The 21,683-nt window shown below is 36.0% G+C and overlaps 1 protein-coding gene across 1 annotated transcript in view; it reads right to left on the bottom strand.

Moving 5' to 3' along the window:
• The window catches only part of DNAH5 (dynein axonemal heavy chain 5), a 294,914-nt gene that overhangs the window by 259,617 nt on the left and 13,614 nt on the right, over positions 1-21,683 (bottom strand). The window contains exons 5-11 of the mRNA XM_027869069.1: positions 14,440-14,577; positions 13,391-13,567; positions 10,905-11,018; positions 7,936-8,043; positions 6,740-6,862; positions 5,963-6,178; positions 539-646 (exon numbers count right to left, since the gene is read on the bottom strand). Coding sequence (XP_027724870.1) covers positions 539-646; positions 5,963-6,178; positions 6,740-6,862; positions 7,936-8,043; positions 10,905-11,018; positions 13,391-13,567; positions 14,440-14,577 — 984 coding nt within the window. The remainder of the gene's footprint in view (positions 1-538; positions 647-5,962; positions 6,179-6,739; positions 6,863-7,935; positions 8,044-10,904; positions 11,019-13,390; positions 13,568-14,439; positions 14,578-21,683) is intronic.

Genomic DNA, 21,683 nt, shown 5'->3' with positions numbered 1-21,683 from the left:
CGGTGTTGCACAGGTTTCTGACTTCTAAGTGAATGAAATGATTCTCTCCTTGAACTGAGTAAATTTAATTCAAGTCAATAATTCCTGGAGGGAGGCAGTGAAGAGGGTTCTGCCCTCTACCATCTAAAATATGTATTGATTGCACCATTATGAAGGCAGAAGGTAGAATCTGGCTCATTATTACAGCTATTTGATTCAAATAAATAGAATAAATTTGTGCACATTATTAACTTCAATGGAGAGGCTGAAAGTTAAACTTTTTAGAACTAAAAGGAAGGAGATTCTCTCTTTCTGCACTGCAATAGCAAAGTGTATTATTACAAATCATTATCCAAAGGTATATTTGTGACCCTTTAATCCATGAGAAAGAGCACTCAATTATTAATATGAAATCAAAAAGCACAGACAGAGGTTGATATCATTCACCTTTATAATGAAGACACCTCTCCCTTCTGAATCCCTAATGATTAGCAGGATTATACAGAAGAGGAAAAAATAAACATTAGAATGTCAATAAGAATTTCATCATACAACCTACATGAAGGTCATTAGTCTCCTTGCAGAACTCTTCATAATCCTGATCAAAATCAGTTTTCCGATGGTCTAAGAAATTGTATTCTTTTTTCTTTATGGTATCAATGATGCTCTAAAATAGTTACAAAAGAAATAAAGCAATGGTAAAGCTACAGTGAAACACACTTGGAAAATAAATATTCTTTAAATGTAGATAATGAATGAACATTCTACAAATCAGCTCAAAGTTTCCCTCTTAACATTATGTTTAGGGGTCATATTATTATATAAATAGTAATAGACTACTTTTAAAATACTGTAATTTTTTTTACATATAGCAACTAGATTCACAAAATATTTGGACAAAGATAAGTTTTAATATGCATGAAGATCATTCTTAAACTTTGCAAAATTTAAATTCATTTTTTTAAATTACAAAAAAGTGTAAACTAAAAAAAAAAACCAAAAAAGTGTAAACTGTTAACAGTAGGAAGAAAGGAGACTTATAGGACACAATTCTTAGCTTTAGGAACAGTCACTCAAATACCCGCTCATCCTCACTGCTAGGGAAAGACTGCCACTCCAAAAGTTGCAATCATGAACCTCTTACAACTCATGATGAAAAAGAAAGAACTCATTCCTTTCATCACATTTGTGAGTTTTGCTGGAAGTGAAACAGCATACATGTCCATATATCTCCTTTTCAAAACTGATGTGATCACAGAAAAATCCGGAACCATGGAAAAATGTGAATCCTTATGAGCCTCAAAAGCTTTTCACAATTAACCAAAAGTGGAAGCCTGTTAAAGAGCTGCAGAATGTCAAACAGGTGACCAAATGAATAGTCTTCATCTAAATCACACTCTATGAATCTAATGGAAATATTTCTGCACAAACTATACTACTGAAACCAGTGTGCTTCTACTACATTTTCAGGGTCTCCCTACATTTTGGGGCTCTGAATGAGGAATTCCATTTTGTGTAATATGCACGTAACTCAGTAACATATTCATGAGGAAAAAAAAGATAGTTATTTTAAACTGGTTTTTAAGTATCACATGAATTACAAAAGTAAAATTCAATGTGATAAAAACAATCTACATGCAGTCTTAAAAAAAAAAACCCTTGAATACAAACAATACTTCAAAAGGATTCAAAAGATCACAAGAGAAAATATGACCACCCAAAAGGCCAAATAACTACAACTAAGGATGAAATAGTCTTCAAAGCTTCAAATGTCTTGAATAAAGTTCAAAACTACAATCTATCACATAAAGAGTCCTTAAGATTCATGACATCCCTTTATTCCTGCAGAGCTGTAGTTTGTGCAAATGAAAGTATGAGTTAGGCAACCCCTTTCATCAAGAATACTAATCTCAGAAGTTTTGTTTGCTCTGAATAATGAATTGTAATTCTTTGCAATCATTCTTTTTTGTTTTGTTTTTCCCCACTTAATAGTATTTTATTTTTTAGAATTACACATAAAGATAGTTTTCAACATTCATTTTTATAAGATTTTGAGTTCTAAATTTTTCTCCCTCCCTCCCTGCCCCTGCCCCAAGAAAGGAAGCAGTCTCGTATGGGTTATACATGTACATGTTGGGTATACATGTTAAATATATTTCCACATTAGTCATGCTGTGAAAGAAGAATCAGAATAAAATGGAAAAACCATAAGAAAGAAAAAGTGAAAATAGTGTTTCAATCTACATTCAGACTCCACAGTTCTTTATCTAGATGTGGATAGCATTTTCTATCATGAATCTTTTGGAATTGTCTTAGATCATTGTATTGCTGGAAAGAGCTGTCTCTCATAGTTGATCATCGCACAAAGTTGCTGCTACTGTGTATAATGTTCTCCTGGTTCTGCTCACTTCACTCAGCATCAGTTCATGTAAGTCTTTCCAAGTTTTTCTGAAATATGCCTGCTCATCATTTCTTATAGCACAATAGTATTCCATTACATTCATATACCACTACATGTTCAGCCATTTCTCAATTGATGGACATCCCCTCAATTTCCAAAACTTTGCTACCACAAGAAGAGCTGCTATAAATATTTTTGTACATGTGGATCCTTTTCCTCTTTTTATGATCTCTTTGGGATACAGACCAAGTAGTGGTATTGCTGGATCAAATGCTATGCACAGTTTTATAGTCCTTTGGGCATAGTTCCAAATTGATCTCCAGAATGGTTGCATCAGTTCACAATTCCACCAATAGTGCATTTTGTCCCAATCTTCCCACATCTTTTCCAAAATTTATCATTTTCTTTTTCTGTCATATTAGACAATCTGATAGGCATGAGGGGGTACCTCAGGATTGTTTTAATTTGCATTTCTCTAATCAATAATGATTTAGAGCATTTTTCATGACTATAGATAGCTTTAATTTCTTCATCTGAAAACTCCCTGTTCATATCCTTTGACCATTTGTAATTGGTAAGTGACTTCTATTCTTATAAATTTGACTCTGTTCTCTACATATTTTAGAAATGAGGCCATTATCAGAAACACTGGAAGTAAAAACTGTTTCTTATCTTTCTGTTTTCCTTCTAATCTTCATTGCCATAGTAGGTTTCTATGGTCAGGGCTCTTTTCTGTTTTTTGCTCATTTTTAGTCTATTTTGTGACTTTTAAAGTTGAGTTCTGCTCCTGGGACACAAGGGGCACTATCTCAAGCTTCTTTTGCTTGGGGATAGGGGCCTGATCACTGGCTTTCAGGGCCAGAGCCTCAAGTGCTGGTGACTTGCCCACCACACTAGGGTAGCCCAGCCTAGTCATGCCTATTGTGCTGGGGTTTCAGGGCTGGCAGTTTGCCTTCTGCACAGGACCTGGCAGCCTCAGAGCTAACCTGCTGCGCCACTGGCCTGCTGATCCAGGACCATGGGGCCTCAGGTGCTGATCTGTACTATGACTAAGAGCCTCCGGCTGAATTGTCCAGAAACCATCTGCACTAGGCTGCACTCCCCTTTTACCCAAGTGAGACAGACCTTTCCTGAATTCCATCTAAATTATTTTAAGCTGGAAAATTGTTTCACTCTGTCATTTTGTAAGTTCTGTCATTCCAGAATCCACTTAGAGGCTTGATTTAATGTTGTTTCCAAGGGAAACTAGGGAGAGCCCAGGCAACTTCCTGGCTCTTCTCTACCATCTTGACCCCACCCCACAATCATTCTTAACCATGTTCTAAGTCATCCTCAAATAAAAATGCCCAAACTGTTGATGTGGGCATATAATCTTTATTAGCAATATTTTGCCTTCTACTATAGTCTACCTTTAAAGGTCATTTCACTTTAAACATTAGGCACAATCTCTCGGTAAATAAAATATGAACTCTCTGAGCTGAATTTCAAGTTTAAGTTAACCTATTTCTCCAGGTCCTGCAATTATAGAATTATACCCTATATTAATAAAAATTTGCTTTCTACTTAGAGAAAATCTAAAATTATAATCATAGCATTATGGCTCCAGAAACTGAAGTGACCGTTACACAAAGAATCATAAGTATAGAAAAAAGTCATATTTTAATAAAGGGATAATGATTTTATATTTTTATCCATTTCTTTCTTTCATGAATCAATGTTCAGCTAGATTGAGCAGTATTTAAAATCAAAATGAAATTACAAGAAAGGATGACATAGGTTGAAATAAGAAGCTCCAAATAGATCTATTTTAGCATTAGACTCTACAAAATGGGAAATGAATTAAGACTATTGACTCAAATTATCACCATTTCTTAGAGAAGTTTAACTCATATAAAACAATCCACATAACCATGAGCCCAAAATAACCCAGAAATTTCCTCAGCTGATACATACTTACCCAAGACATGAGGGAGACACGGCAGCCAAGGGTAAAACTAATTTAGAATACAAATTCATTTGAAAAACATTATACAGTAAGGTGGAAGATTATAAATACTATCTCTTTTTCTTAAAATTAAAAAAAAAACACATGGGGCAGACTAGTGGAAGGGAGGACACATGAACTTATAGAAAATGTTATGTGAGAGCTAAGCCAAATCATTCCAAGATCATTTGCAGATGAAACTAAAAAGAAAGCAAATAGACATAAAATGTAGCAGGTATATGAGCACACCTACTGAAAGTTATTCTTATAATTGCTGATTGTTGAATCAATACACTTAGTGCAAGGATGGGGAACCTGCAACCTCGAGGCCACATGTGGCCCCCTACATCCTCAAGTATGGCCCTTTGATTGAATCTAAACTTCATGGAACAAATCCCCTTAATAAAAGGATTTGTTCTGTAAAACTTGGATTTGTTCTGTAAAATTTGGACTCAGTCAAAAGGGTACATCCAAGGACCTAGAATGCCATATATGGCCTTGAGGCCCCAGGTTCCCCACCCCTGACCTAGCTTCTTAACAACTCAGGATCCTGTCCTATATAAAGAAGTGTCAATCACACTTAAGAGGATAAAATCAGGAAACGTAGCTCAACTTGACCAAGTACATACAGAAGGAATTTATGATGGATATAACCCAATTTTAAAGGTACTTAAGTAGTGTCTTTCAGTTTACCTAAAGGAGAGGAAAATTCCAAATGAATGGCAAATATTATCAGTAGGATTATTAAAAAAGGAAAAGATTAAGAAGGTTTAAGCACCTACTACCAGCAATTAGCCCATAGTTCCTACTTTCTCATTTCTCAAACTCATCATGAAAATGATTTATGTACATATCAAGCATCTTTCATGAAAATAAGAAAACAGGCAAGTTTTTATATTTTTCTACAGTGGACATCTTCATAGTCACCAATCTTGCCTAAGGTAAGCATAATTAAGAAGTTCAATGTGCCATAATAAAATATAGATTCCAAAATAAAGTACAAATCATTTTTAAAATCATTGTTATTTTCCTTGTTATTAGACATACCACAAATTAATAAAGCATTTTATGGGCAATGTAGACAAAAATAATTTATTAGTCATCCTCGGTATAATTTTATACTATGTTACTGTACATGGTTTAAGATTGAAAAAAGAAGATGCAGAGTAAACTAACAAACTAAAATAGTTAGCAATAATACAAGTTAAAAAAATAATAGTATTATCATTTGGCAGAGCTTTCTCTATATGTGTGACCAGTTAGTACTCTAATGGAGAAGTTATCAGGTGCTTTAGAGGAGTCATAGTATGAGGTTTTTTTATGCTTTACTTTTAATATCAAAGAAAACCTATTTTTTCTAAATTATATAACATACCATAAACTATAGGGGTTCATCCATAAACCTGAAAAAATATGCTAACACTACTGTTAAATTTCACACAAATTTGTTTTCCTAAAGGGCAATAAGATGTATTTTTTCCAAAATAAGCAAATTACATCAATATCTTAGTCCTTCAAATTGCCCTTCAAATGCATAAATATTTAAAGATAATTAATTATCAATCAGGACAGCAAAATTGGTTTCTGAGGTACATTACCTGAAACTTAGTTGCCAAAATTTCTAGTCCTTCAATTTTGGAATCCTCAAGAACTGAGTATCTTGTAATAGTAGAGAAAATGCCCATGATCTTGGCAAGACGTCGGTGAAAAGTCTCAAATTTTCCAAAAATATACATCTCACTGAATTCAAATTGCTTTTCATTTGGATTTTGTTCAAGCTTTTGTTTTTTCTTTTGAAAACAATTCTGATATTCCTTGATATCAAAAACCGAGAGGAAATAAGAAAAAGTAGTGTGAGAGGTACAATAAAATGTGTTAACATTTTATTTTCAAGACAAGATGACAAAATTAGTGTTTACAAAAACTTCCTGGGAAAACTGAAAGCATTTGATGTTAATAATGTTAAGATTACTCATCTATCTACAAATTGATATACCATGAACATATCTAAAGATAAAAGCATAGAGTCAATTCAAAGTATAAAATGGGTTTTGGACAGGGCAATTTGAGCAAAAGAGAGTATTCTTTTGTGAGAGCTTCTAAGATTGCACCTCATGCTTGTTAGCTCAGAGTTTGAGGTTCTAGGACTTGGGAAACACTTACCAAATATAGATAGATATGTATTTATTTAATTTACTTCTATTGGTACATATAACACCTCCTTCTTCCTCAACACTACACATGCTCCTGGAGGGTTGGGGCTGTTTGATTTTTGTCTTTGTATCTTAGTGCCTACCAAAGAACCTATACTCAGAAGCCATGTAAAAAATTCATACTGAATTGAATTCTCTTAGTCTTACTGAGCTGTAGGTTACCTGTTTGAGTTTAATAGCAGATAATATTTTTTCCATAACTACATCCTGAGGCTGGTCCCAGATGGTGGCAGTTCCATTGTTGGTAATATAAACTTTACATGCAGTTATCATCTGATTTGTCACCTTGAATTTTAAGAAAAAAAGATGGTAGTTACTTTTTTTAAATACAATGACTATAAAAGGGAATATCACTGATCTCTAAAATGCCTTCTGATGCTAAGATCCTATGACATCATGCTTTAGCTGTGTGTTGATTTTTTGTTCTGTTTTGTTTTTTTCTGTTAACTCTGTGGTTAAGCACATTACCAAAACTCAGGTGACAACAAAGGAGTCCATGCCAGAAGTAAGCAAGATTTGAGATTAGACAGAACTGCTAGTGAGAGTCAAGAAAACTATAAGGTTTCAGTTCAGAGTAATAGGAGAAAGTAATAACTGTTAAGGACCAATGGATGTAGCAGTGTTTCTCTAAAAAGACAGAGACATAAGACCATTCTGGGGTGAGGGAGGGGGAGAGGGAGGAGCAGGTAAAGAAAGGACAATAGTCTTAACTTAAGACTTAGCTCATATATCAATACTTCAAATGTCTCCTTGTTCTTGCAAAAGAACAATACAAAACAGGAATAACAACAGTGCCTCCAAGCTTTTCGAGCGTCAGGAAACAATGTTTAAAAATCATTGTATAAGTGTGTGTGTGTCAGAATTGTAATTATTGCTTTATAGGCTTCTGGAGAATTTCCAATGACTTTCATTATTATTATTATTACTCTTCTAACATTACCAAGCAAACAATTGTGACATCAAATACACATGGAACTCTAAGGTATGAAACATGAAGCAGGAAGTGGCAATTTAATATAACATTTTTATTGAAATGTCTCAAAGTGAAATGAATTAATGTCCCAAACATCATATAAAAGTTTCCAAAACATAATTTTCCATGCTATAAATATCAAAGTAACTAATAGAACACCCAGTCTTAGAATTATTTCATCACATTTTCCTTAGATCAGCCTTATTGTTGTCCCACCAAAAGTTTTACATCCTTTTCTTGATATATCACTTGATATAACAGAACTGTTTTTTTAACTATCAGACTACATGGGAATTAAGTCCTATCAATGTGATAACTTTTTAATTAGAACCATGTCATTTAGAAAGAAAATCAGAATGATCACAATCCCCCAATGAGTACTCACCTTTACAAACAAAGAAGTTATTTTTTCAGAAGTATTGTAATAACAAGATATGTTGTAGATCATTTTAATTGCATTGATTAGTGTAGGAATTGCATCAATTATGGATACCTGAAAGACACCAGGTAAGAGTTCAGGAGGGAGAAACCAGTTCTGACAGAAATCTAATGTTTTTCAGAACAAGATTTACCTTGGATGTTACTATTAATTTCCATTAATACACTTCAGTGCTCCTCTACTAAAGTGTTCTTTGAATACCTTGTCAGAGTGTGGTGTCCTCAAGCTCTCAAAAGTTATGATCTTGTAGGAAATATAAGTTTTTAACAGTTTTCCACTATAGGGCCAAGAACAGACTATGAGTCTATCATTCAAAGATCAGTTTATCAAAAGTCAGAAAGGCTTATCACCTAACTTGAGGCTCTCATCACCTCCATTTGTTCTACTGCAAAGCCTTCTAACTGGCATTCCTGTCTCATCTCCCCTGACTCCAATCTAGCTTCTACTCAGCTAGATAGGTAATTTTTTTTTTCTAAAGTATGCCTAATCACATTTCCTAACCTTTACCCTCACTCGCCCATTTTAAATGTAAAGTCCTCTGGTTTGAACTTTTAAAACTCTTCATAGGCTGGTCTCTTTCTACTTTTCCAATCTCCTTTGACCCTACAATTTTATGTGTACTCTACAATCCAGGGACAAACAATTCACTATATATTCTACCTTTCACTCCCTCCTATCTGCCTTTGTACTAGCTGTCCCCCATGCCTGGAATGCTCTGCCTGCATCACCTTTGCCTCTTATTTTCCCTGGCTTCCTTCAAGATTCCACCTAGATTATTCTCAAATCTATACTATCAGCCTTAACCTTTGAGAACAAAAGACAAACAGCAATCTGTTTGTAGTAGTAGCTGCCCTACTGGGGACCCAATTGGCAGGTTCCAGTTGGGCAATACTACTCCTTCTTTCCTTCTTTCCTTCCCTCCTTTCCTCTTCTCCCTTTGTCCACAGAGGAAACCATACCCTTACATTTGTGTGCTCTACCCAAGTGGGCTAAATTTTTTTTCTCTTCCCTACTTATTTATTCTATCATTTTGTTTTAAACTGAGACAATTAACTCTTTTGCCCCATGTGGTTTCATTTATGATTTCTTGAAATATAGCACTGGAAAAACCTGGCTTTGATAAAGCCCAAACCCAAATCACTCTAGCTCTCACTGACTGACCAATAATAGTTCCTAGCCCAAGCCTCACTGAGTCATTGTTTGGGGTTTGATGTCTCAGAGTGAGTATAAATTGCAATTGTTTCTGTTCTGACTAGAAACTCTAAGGGTCTTCCCCTCCTAGATTGATTTTTTTAGTAGGTAAAGAGGCCATTTTTTGCCTCATTTCTTACCTAGCCTTAATCACTGAATTGGCCTCAGACAAAGTGAGATCTGTTAAAAACATTAGCTTGAAAAGACTAAGGTTTCCCACTGCATTTGGGGCCATCTCCTGATCTAGATCTTCTCACTGGGTTCAGATGTCTCTGGAGGAGAGAGTAAGTTTAATGACTTTGCCTCGCCCTGCCTCACTTAAATCCAATTCACTTGCAATTCACCTTCCAATTCACCTTCCTGAAGTCCTTGGTCCTCTTCAAGACAGCACAAACAATAACAATCAACCTTAACCTCCCAAGGAGTTTCCCCCTCCTTGTGTTGCCTGAATGGATCGTAGTTTTTCTCTCCATTTCAACTCCTGCCCTCATTCTAAGGAACTTCAACATCCATGTTGGTGTCCCCTCATATACCCTAACTTCCCCATTTTTCAATCAACTCAACTCTCATGTCCTAATCTTACATTCTATCTCAGCTATACACAAGGATGGTCATACCCTTGATCATTCAAACATCCACAGTTATTTTAATTCCACTTGTGAGAATTCCAAATTACCTTTATTCATCACAATATTTTATCTCTCCAACTCTCCATTCACTTCATTCCTCCTTAACCTACTATTCACTTTCCCTATGACCTCCATTTTCTTTATCCTATAATACAGTCCTAAGACATGAGCCCTGCTCTGACTTAACTCTCCTCTCTTCCTAATCTCAACCCCTTGATAAACCATTTCAGCTATCCACCATCTACTATCAATTACTGGATGAATGCATTATTTTATTTGATTATTTTTACAGCATTTATAAAGCACTTACCAAATGTAAAACACTGTGGTAACTGCCAGGGACAAGTTGAGAAGTAAGGTAATCCCTTATCTCAAGGAGTTCACATTCTAATAGAGAGAAACAATATGTACCCCTGGCCTATTGTTGATCATGTCTCACCAACCCTGCAGTATTCCCACAATATACTGCTAAAGGCACAATACAAGAAACATATAACTATCTGTTCTTAATGAGAAAGAGCCAGTGCCAATGAAAAATATCATTAAATCTTCTTAAAGGAATTGGGAAACACAGAAATTACTATTCTCCATAAAGGTTCTACAGAGCAAGCACTTAGTCTTATGAGTGATAAAAAAATGAATAACACAGATTGGTAAATTAATTTTCCCCAGAACTATATAATATGGGGTCTTAGAGAGTTGCCTGAGGCCACTGAAAAGCCATGACCTTTCCAAGATCACTGTGCTACTATGTGTCAAAGATAGAACCTGAACCGAGATCTTTTTGATTCTGCTGCTCACTCTGTCCATTATGCTAAACTACATTCTAAAGATGCATTACTTAGTGTAAATTGCACTTTTAAAGATGGAAACATTTACATGTGGTATATATTTATTCTTTATATTCATTTAAAATACAATATCCCATAGCTAAATTCCTAGGCAGAGGGTTTTATTTGTTTGTTTTTCCCCAGAAGATGAAATTAATTTTTAAAGAACTGCCTATAAAACCTGTGACCTGAAAATCTATATTCATTTCAGCTAGTATAAAAAAATCTTATCTATTGAATAAGTGAGTAAAAATACTTTACTTACAGGGTCACCATTGTATAAAGGGTCACAGCATTTTTCAAGTGTGTACAAAAATTTGACATTGTCCTTGGCTTCATTAGCTGCATCAGTAATATGAGAGTCCAAATCCCGCCAAGTCTAAGTATAAACCACCAAAAAAAAAAAAAATCATGAGGACATCAATTAAAAAATATCCAATATCATAGTTGCTATGGAAATCATTTCATTATAATTTCCTTGTATCAGCATGCCAGTTTATTCTACTCTACTCAAGGAATAAACCCAGAAGGGTGAAGAATTTTTCTGTAATGATAAGCAAATTAGACATTTGGACCATATTTAGAAAGGAAACTTTACTGAGCTTTTTTTTATGTTAATCCATACCATTGGGCAATACACCATGATTTGCTCAGAAAAAAAAAAATGACTGCATGATCAGTATACTGTAGAACAACAATGATGAGCAAAACATAAAAAGGAAACTCATACCTTAACATTTTTGTCATTGTATCATACCTACAACTCTTCAATCAGCAAAAACTAAAATGTAGGGGCACAGAACTTCAATAATAAGTTATTTCCCATCCAAAAACAAAGTTAATAAGCCCCATTAGCTTCTCAGAATATATGGCTCTGATGTTCATTGTAATACTAATGGGAGTTATGTGCACAAATAGATAGGCAAATAGTTCCCTGTGAGTGCATCTGTGAGTGCAGCTGAGTTCCTAGTTTGGTGATGCAGAATTGCTTACTTTTGCTTCATAGCCCTTCTGTTCTTGCTTGAACAGTTTGCACAATGACACTTTAATTCCAAGAGACATACTGTCAGAAGAACATAGCCATATAGTGTGCATTGTGTTCTGCATCTCTTCATGATGCTGTGCAGCAAATTCACCATATGCTTCTTTTAAAATCCTATTTCTTATTTCTTACTCTCTGAGTTAATTTGCAAAGCCCCAGTTTTTATTGTGTTTACCCCTTACAATTGAATTTTTTCACAAGTAGGAATATATCGACATGGAGTTTTTTATTGAGAATTATCTCTTTTCCTATGTATGTGTACATACAATATTATGTCAAGCAATGGTTTCTAGAAATTTCTCAACCTTCACAGGGTAGAGAGAGAAATCGGTCTCCCTACGTTTCCCTTACCATTATGGTGAAGACTAGCATGAGAGAAAAATAGACTTAGCCTGCCATATCTTCTAGCACATAAACTGATAGACTTTCAATGAATGAAAGTAAAGTATCATAACTGTGAGTGCAAGTTGCAAATATGTACTAAGTGCTGAAATAGTACTAGGTCCCTTCAAATCCATCTCTTCTGCCTGTTCTGCTTTAACCCAACCTTCCATATTTTTCTCTCTTCTCTTAATGACTCTTAGTGTCCTCTAGAAGCAAGGAAGTTAAGGCATCTAACCCTTACTAGGCTCACTTAGGATGATCCTAAGAGTGGAATTGCTAGCACTCACTCTGTATTCTGTGCATATCCCTCTTACAGTGTTTCCTCAATATCAAGCAAAGCACACCTCACATGTAAACTGATACTTAATAAATGCTGCTGATAGATGCTGATGCCTATAGCAATAAATGGCACCAATATATTACAAAATTAATTTGCATCAGATTATGAGTCATAACTCATATTATACAGGAAATAAACATATCTTGGCTAGGGAATATATACATATACACATATATACATATATATATTTATATATATATATATAATGCAAAGGTTAATGACACCCAAAATACTAAAAACATATGTAATATGTGCATTGGGTCAATAATTTCCATTTTATAGTCCTGTCTACATGTTTAATAACTTTATGTTCTTTTTATAATCCTTTTTTAAAGCTAAATATCCCCATCTCACACAAGCTGTAAGTGTAGAGACTACTCACAAGCCAATCTTACTAATGATCTGAAGGGAGCTTTGACCTGCTCTGTTTCTGACCTAAATTGGTTCACCTTTCCTTGGGAAACCTGGTGTCCAGCCTGCCTCCCAAGGGTTCATTATATTGATGCCAAACTTTGTGAGGACACCTAATCAGCATAGAACCCCTGAACTCAAGAGACCTGCCAGTCTTAGCCTCACTGATTGTAGGGATTACAGGTGTGTGCCACCATGTTCAGCTAGAATCCTAATTAATAGAACATGCAAAAGATTAACAGATAATTCTATTTGAAAAAGTATTCATTTCTATTCTATAAATAGGCATTTATTTAGGTGGCACAGCAGATAGAATGCCAGGCCTGGAGTCAGGAAGATTCTTCTTCCCAAGTTCAAATCTGGCCTTGGACACTTACTAGCTGTGTGACCCTGGGCAAGTCACTTAACCCTGTTTGCCTCGGTTTCCTCATCTATAAAATGACCTAGAGAAGGAAATGACAACCCACTTCAGTATCTTTGCCAAGAAAATCCCAAATAGGGTCACAGAGTTGGACAAGACTGAAACTACTGAACAGCATTAAATTCTATAAATCAGAAAAAAGCAGCTGAAAACCTTCAAAAGTTTTGATTTTGCAGCAGCAAGCACTCCCAACACTGCTTTCACATCTGGGCCTTTCAGCTGATCCAAAAGGTAGTTAAATTTGCAAAGTCGTTTCTTCCAGTAATCCAGTTCTGCTCGTGGCCCAAGGTCATCTGCCTCTGTCCGTAGCTGATTGTTTTCACCAAGAACCTTCAATTACATAAGGAATATCTTAGATATAAAGTGGGGCAAAGTGATGAAGTTAAGAAAAAGAATACAAATATATATGTGTGTTTGTAAATATTTATAATAGATAAATTCTAACACTTTGGGATGCTGTGGATGATAACCATCCACTAGTGTATCAATATTGTGGTCTTCAAATCAAAAAGACACTTCTCAAGAATAAATTTAAACTATAAAGTTATTCTAGATGCTATTAGATTTTTTTAAACAGCTCTGACGTGAAATACTCTACTTAAATAAGCATTTGTTTCCAAATATTAGTCAAGAAAACATGTGGATAGTTAAGAATAAAATTTCCTTAGAGACTGACAACATAACTTCAAATGGTTAACTTTGAGCTATTTCATTCATTTTGACATTCATTACAAAATATCGCTTCTTTTAGGAATTTCATGGCACCTCATTTAGAAAAAGTTTAAATCCAAGATTCCCACTGAGAAGATCCTCACAAAAAAATAAAGTGTCTCATTTTTCTGTAGATATCATCTCTAGTACATTTTATCTCTTGACAAAATGAATAGTTTCTTGGTTCTTTCAGAAAAAATCTGCAGCTCTCTAGGCATATGTAAAATTCATTTCTTACAATGTATTCATTCTATTCATTTGTATTCATTTTTTACAATGCCCTCTTTTATATTTTTAACTTATTACTAAGGAAAAACAAATGGAATCTCTCCTCTTTTTATTAAGAAAGAACTGTAAGTGATTGAAAAAAATAAATTTTTTAAAGAACTCGAGTTTTTGTGTGATATTGTGAATGACCTATCTAATATATGTTTTTATGTATTGTTTGAGTAACACAGACTCTGGAAATGAACTCTATATCAGAAAATTACCTGTTCTGTTTGTTTGATCCACACTTTCATGCAGCCTTCTATTTTTTCCAAGGTCTCACTGTTGTTAGCTATACCTATGTAATCCACAGGGTCTTTCAAAGTTTTTAAGTCAAATATTTCACATTTTTGAAGGTTTACCTGCACAAAAATTAAAGATAAGAGAAATGAAGCATGATCTCAAAGGAAAATATTCTTCATGAGAAGCAGAATGATATAGTGAATAGAGATCCAACCTTTGGAGCTAGGAAGACCAGGACTTGAGTCCTACCTCAGACACGCTGCTGGCCATGTGACCTTGTGCAAGTCACTTATCCTCTCTGTGCTCTAGGCAATCTCAAAGGTCATGACATTGCAGAGAAGATCCTGGCCTGCATTGGTTGAGGGAATTTACTATACCAATAAAGTCACAGATCCAGTCCCACTTCCCCTTTTTTCCCAAGATTTTTGGTGCATCTTGTAGTCCAATATGAACCAAAAGTCAGATATCTTTCCAAGAGTCCTAATGTATCACTTGTACTGGAAAGGAAAAAAAAAAGAGTCGAGAAAGGGAAGCTGGGATTGCAGGCACAGAGATCTCTCTTGAATTAACAACCTACCCTCTTAAGGTTGGGATGTAAACTGAACCTATAGCCCACACTATGATATCAACTAAAAACAAAAAGCTTTCTGTGTGACTTTCACTTCAATGAGGGGGAAAATAGCTGCTACCTTAATGAAAAGGAAAAAAATGGCCATGGCTTCCAGGCTTTAAGGTAAAATTAAATTTCATGCAACACGTTTCTGTACTTTCAACACTGTTTGCTTTGTATCACTGTTAAAGGTAATTTCTCAGAACCTTCCCAAAAATAATAGTCTTGAAGGTTCATTAGAAATGGATTATTAAAAATCAATTTTCAAAACTTAATCTATATGTTTGTCTAACAACATTGATCTATTCATCAAGGTCTAAGAGGCAGCAAGTGGTAGGGGAGAGAGAGCTAGCCATGGAGTCAGGACGACTTGGGTCCAAAATACTGCCTCTGAGAACAGTGACACAGTTGATTTTGATTGTAACATAAGTACAATGGAAAAAGTACTGGGTCTGGATGTATGACCTTGGTTAAGCCATTTAATCTCTTAGGGTCTCAGTTCACTCTTCAGTAAAATAAATTGGTTGGACTAAATGGCCTCTAGGGTTACTTCCAGCTCTAAATCTATTATTCTGTGAGACTGGCTGAAGGTCCTTGGGCAAGTTACTTAATCTTTCCATTCCACAGGCAAATCTCTAAGACTATAAACTTTAGAAAAGAGGCTGACCTGGATTGGTTGAATGAGTAATTAAAAAAAAAAGCCAAGATCTACTGTCATTTTACCATAAGAATCTCCAAGAGACTTAACACCTGATGTTTAAATAAATGCAAGGATCTGTTAACTCTTTTTTTTTAGTTCTATTTAATTTATTAATGCAATCTCAGCTTGATAAATCCTCAATTAAATCAGACTATTGAAAGAACATTAAGGATGAAACCAAAAATAAGACAATAACAAAGGGAAAATGGAAGAGATCTATCACAATTATTGACAGATAACCTAGTCTATCTTTCAAGACAAGATACTCTAGAAAAGACTTTTAAGAGTTTATGATAGACATAGACAAATGGCAAAAAAAAAAAAAGTAAAGATAGATAAAATAAGTAAAGATGGGAAAAACAGCTGGATCAGAGCAAACACATAGAATTGGTCTCTGCTGGAGATGAGACAGTTTTGAGGGGACTGAGGGATTGACTCTTCAGAAATCTTTTCCGTTGCTATAAAATCTTCATGAAGATAATCTGCATAGATTTCAAAAGCAGCATTGATAAAGGGATAAAAAGGAAACAGGCCTCTCAAAAAAAAAAAAAGCATATTCTACAGCAGACCACATATTTACAGTCACACAATTTACGAAAAGGTTCAGAGAATTCAAGATTCCGCTGTTCTTATTGTTTATTGACATTTACAAAGAAGGATATCCCCCTAAAAGCCAGCAAGATATCATCCATACACATGTTAAAATCAAACAAGATTCTTAGAAGGATACAACAATAGAAACAACTTTATTCAATGAATCTGTGACTAAAAATATCAAGTGAAGTTTAAAACAGCATGATGCATGTTAGCTAAAGAAACTTGTCATTGTCATGAAGCATGTCCTGCAGATAATCCAAACTGATTCCCTTTAGACAATAAGTCTCTGCAGATGCCCTGGTTTGTGGATGGAATTTTTCCAATTCCATCATGCCCCAGAACATTGCAAAGCCTCATAATCTCTCAAAAGTGATTCATAATCACTCAAAAGAATTCCGTCTTAACACATGGAATAAAAATAAAAACAACTGGATGGAGAATACTCATTTGTCCAGATAAAAATGTAGACTTGGATAGACAACCTAAAGAGATGACCCATCAATACATAAATCTTGGGGATAAACAATGAGTTAGGCCCAGAATTGAATAGGTGGAGAGCAATAATAATGGCCCTAAAAACACGTTAAAGGTTAAATGGTGTTCAGTACATTCTGTTTAAGGAAGTAGAGAAGAGTATAATGCATTTTAGAAAGATTGTTATGCAAAATGGTTAATCTACTAAAAAGTGGTTTGGGAGGTTGAGCTTTTTTGGAGTTTTTGTGTTTGGTTTTGTTTGCATTTAAGGGAGTAAACTCCAAGACAATAACTTTGTAGAATCTAAGAAGGGTCAACTGAGCAAATCAAGGAGGAAATGCACCTGAGTTGCATAAAAGAAATTTTCATGACATGAGTGCCTTCTCCTCCCCTTCATAGTGTGCCCTCCCTCACTCCTAAACTTTAAACTAGAGCCATCAACCACTTATTCATCTCCTGCTGAGGATTTTGTTAACTGTGGATTTGGTTACATGGTTTTATTGGCAACCACATCATATTCATTCTTTCAGACAAAGTCTTGAACCACTCCTTCCTCCCCCACTGGTGTTCTTTCCCCCTGCCCCAGTTAATTGGCCCTGTCAAATAATGCAGACAGGGGTGGCTATGCAACTCTGGCAACAGAGACTTGATAGTATTGTCTCACTTCACAATAAACAACTCACCACACCCCATTTGAGGTAGGAGTAATATTAGAGAGGACCTCCTAGAGACTGACTCCTCTCTCAGAGTATGTGAATCATTGCCAGAAGAGTCTACTCTGCCCTTACTTCAGTAAGGCCTCTAGATTCTTGGTAGCAGGGGATCAGAAGAGGTCATTAGCTTTATGGCTGAATGGAAACTGGACCTCTACCTTTAGGAATTCCCCACAGTGGAAGCCAAGGTATACTTTGCTATAGCCTACCTTGTCCAAGCAACTGCCTGTTGAAATGCTCTCACTTCATTAGAAACAATCCCCTTATTAATCAGTGTGGGTTCTGCTCAAGAAGAATCATGAAGCTGTTCTTCAATCCCAAATGACTAACTCCAAATTCACCAGCACAGATAAGGAAAGAAGTCGGAGCAGAAAATATCCTTAAGGTTCCAGACATGAGACCAGGACTTGCCATAAAACGCCCCTGCCTTCTAGTATATATTTTCAGAAGGCCCAGTCATATCAACCTATGATGAACTGGCCTGGGTAAAGGTACTCATCAAACTGCCATACATTATTCAGCAATATGTCTATGTCTAATCTTGCTCTAAATTAAGCCCAAAGATCCACCACCCCGTTGAATTTTCTCCTGGCACACCTACTCAATTCACGGTAGGGATAAGCCTGTATAACACGGGAGGTAAGCACTCAGGCCCTAGAAGGCAAAATCATTGGCCCACTGAGACACCCTCATCAGTATAAGGCCATCCACAGACCTGATTTGCCTATAAGACAGTAGTAGATAGAAGGTCATTTTTGAAGTCAGTCTGGTTTCAAGTCCTAATTCTGACATATACTGCCTGTGCGACTTTGGGCAAGTCACTTAACCTCTAATTGCCCCAGAAAACTCACTGAAACCAGAAGTTACAGAGCAAGTATCAATCCACAGTGGTAGGGAAGGAGTCTCCTCACAGGAAGTTCCCTATACTGATGAAATCAGAGGTCCAGACAAATACTCACAAATATATATGCATACATGTATGTATGTATATGTGTCTTATAAACACATACAATATATACATATATATACATATATATATATATTAATGTGCATGTATGTGTAGTAGAGATCACATTGGCACCCCACCCCACCTATACCTAAGTCAAAGAATCCCTATAGTCCTCCACATAGCCCACAGTACAGTGGAATGCTATCTCTAGAGTCAGAGAACATGTTTTCCCATTTGTCTGTGAACTTTTCAAAAGCAGGGATGTGCTTTTTTTTTCCCTTAATGTCTCCAGAGCTCAGTCTAGAGCCTAGAACACAGTATTTGCTTATATTAAGTAGTATTGGGTTAACTTGACAGGTTCAAATTCTTCCTTTGACACTACCAAATCATTTAACTTCAATGAGTCTTATCTCTTCTTCTATAAAATGAGAGGAATTGGACAAGATGGCTTCTAAGATCCCTTACAATTCTTAATTAATTATCCTATGACCCTCAGAATCCACATCTCCAGATCAATATCTGCTTTGGTGGACTTCAGGATAGGGAGGGGAGGTGCTCTGTAAACTTTGTATACTCAGTTCTTATAAAGAAAACGTCCATGCCCATTGGTAATAAAACAATCAAAGGGTTCTCTGCCCTCTTTGGTCCAGATACAGTAGACCAAATCCCTGTGAGCCAAAGTAGCTGGGCACTGAGAAGAATTACACTTTAATTTGTACAATCTATGCTTCCCCTTTTCCCAGTGATGCTAGGGATCAGTTGGCTGGTAGACTATAAAACCATTCTGTGGACCTAAGGTGAGGTCACATTAGCCCCTAACACTGTGAGAAACATTTATTCTATCAGACATGCTGCTTCACTGATGTTTTGCTCAGTATCAGGCCTCTGGTGACCTTTTTAGTACTGTAAAGGCAAAGAAATTACCCCACATCAACCGAACCAGTGTGCAGTTACTGCAGGCTTGACTCTAACTGGCCTGATGCACTTATTGTTTGGGTTAGAGATTGTAGTTCTGAACAAGCTTATGGAAAAGAACCAGAAAAGGTCAATGAATCCCCTCCACATCACCCTCACTAGTCCCAGTACTATTTCATCACCAAAAATTGGTTTTTGATTGTAGAGTCCTAAACATAATTATCATTTGAGACCAATAAAAATTAGCATTGAAAGCTGATTTGCTAAATGAACTGACAGGGCCAGTTATGCTCACTGAATTAGATCTGTGAGGGGTATACAATCTGTTCCAAGGAGCGGAAAATGAAGAATGGAAGACAGCCTTCCAGAGCCACTATGGTCTGTATAAATATTGGGTTGTGCCCTTCACTTTATACAGGGACCCTTAAGGTTTTCCAAAGGTTAATGAACTTAGGATTTAACAGTTAACGGACTCAACTAATTGGTGGTGATCTATCTTGATGTCAAACATCATGACCACATATTTCTCCCTCTACCCCCAACAATAGGCCCAGACGAAAGTAAAGCACCTACACCAGCCCCAGGTATCTGCAAGTTTGGAGGAGTGCTAATTTGAAGAGGAGATGGAATTTATGTGGTATATATACTGATGGTGAGTTCATATGAATTCACATAAGGTAGAAATCTCACACTGATGAAAAACCTATCGAGTTTTCTGGTCTATAGATTATTACCACTGTTTTATCTTGCCAAGGTCCCATAGTCTCTTACTACATGAGTTCCTAAACACCTCAAAACTCAAAACAATAAGGAAAAGTTCAGAAAGTTTTGACAAGGAAGTCCTTGGGTGTGTGCTATGCCTTGAAACCTCCAGCAGCTTGGAATATAGATCACCACATGAGATCCTTTCTCCCTAGCATAATTTAGGAAAACACAAACACAGACACAGAGATTAAGTCACCAAGGTAACTAGCCTCCCTAGAGCTATACTCCTCACACAGATCTCACCTGACTCTCAAACTCTTCCTCCCTCAACTCTCGAGTATAAGCACACAATAAGGAAAAATTTATAAACATGGGTGAGAAAGGTTGGTGCCATTGTTAGGGTTATTGGAAATAGATACTGCATTTCTTCTAACCCATAGAGCAACTACCCAAGCTTCTGGGTTTAGGTAACAAATCCCTGGATTGCACTGTCAGTAACCCATCCCACCACCACCCCCAAAAACTGCTAGGATACCCCATCTTCCCAACAGTCACCAGAAAAAAAGAAGTAAATTCGACAATGGCTTGTACTTTCTCTTACCAAGAAGGGCCTACCTGGTCCCTCAAGAGTTCCATCCATCAACTTATTATTGTCCCATATTTAAAGTTCTCCACCATTTTTTCATGGGCAATTAGGTCACACAGTAAATAGAATGCTCATCCTACAATCAGGAAGACAGTTCAAATCTGGCTTCAGATACTTACTAGCTGGGCAAGTCACTTAACCCTGTTTCCCTCAGTTTCCTCATCCATAAAATGACCTGGGGAAGGAAATGGCAAACCACTCCAGTATTTTTGCCAAGAAAACCCCAAATGGAGTCACAATGAGTCAGAGACAACTGAAAAAATGACTAAACAACAACAGTAAAAACAGTCTCTTCAACTTTCCATTATTGAAAGGATATAGGGGGATCTTCTGTTCCCTTTTTTTTCCTGCTTAGCATCCACCAGAACTAAAGTAGTTGTGGGGTCAGAGTAGAATATATATGGTGAGAGGACTGGCATCTACTAGGGTGGTTGGGTAGCAAAGCCATGTCATTTCTTTAATATTAGCAAAAACCTAATCATTTTTTACAACACTGATGTGGTGGTCCCAATCTCCTATAAATTGTTTTTGTTTCTGCATATTTTAATGTATTTCAGTGGTGACAGGGATGTCCTGTCAAAAAAGCAAAAAATATCAGAGGGAAAAGGAACAGCACCCATTCAGAGCCAGAGAGGGATCTTATGTCCTCCAGTATTGCTTATAATTCAAAGTTGATACTCTAGCTACCACTTATTGGTGCCCTCTGCAACTGTTAGTGTTTGCACATTGGAAATGCTGTGATTTTTAAAGCAATAAAGACAAAGAAACAAATTTATGAAAGAAAGAAAAGAAAAAAGAAAAGAAAAGAAAAAAGAAAAGAAAAGGAAGGAAAGGAAAGGAAAGGAAAGGAAAGGAAAGGAAAGGAAAGGAAAGAAAAGAAAAGAAAAGAAAAGAAAAGAAAAGAAAAGAAAAGAAA

This window comes from Vombatus ursinus, unplaced genomic scaffold (assembly GCF_900497805.2).
Source record: "Vombatus ursinus unplaced genomic scaffold, bare-nosed wombat genome assembly UNPS02014791.1, whole genome shotgun sequence".
In the NCBI taxonomy this organism is placed as follows: Eukaryota; Metazoa; Chordata; class Mammalia; order Diprotodontia; family Vombatidae; genus Vombatus; species Vombatus ursinus.
The sequence above is the reverse complement of the archived record's forward strand: the minus strand, read 5'-3'. Positions and strand labels throughout refer to the sequence as shown.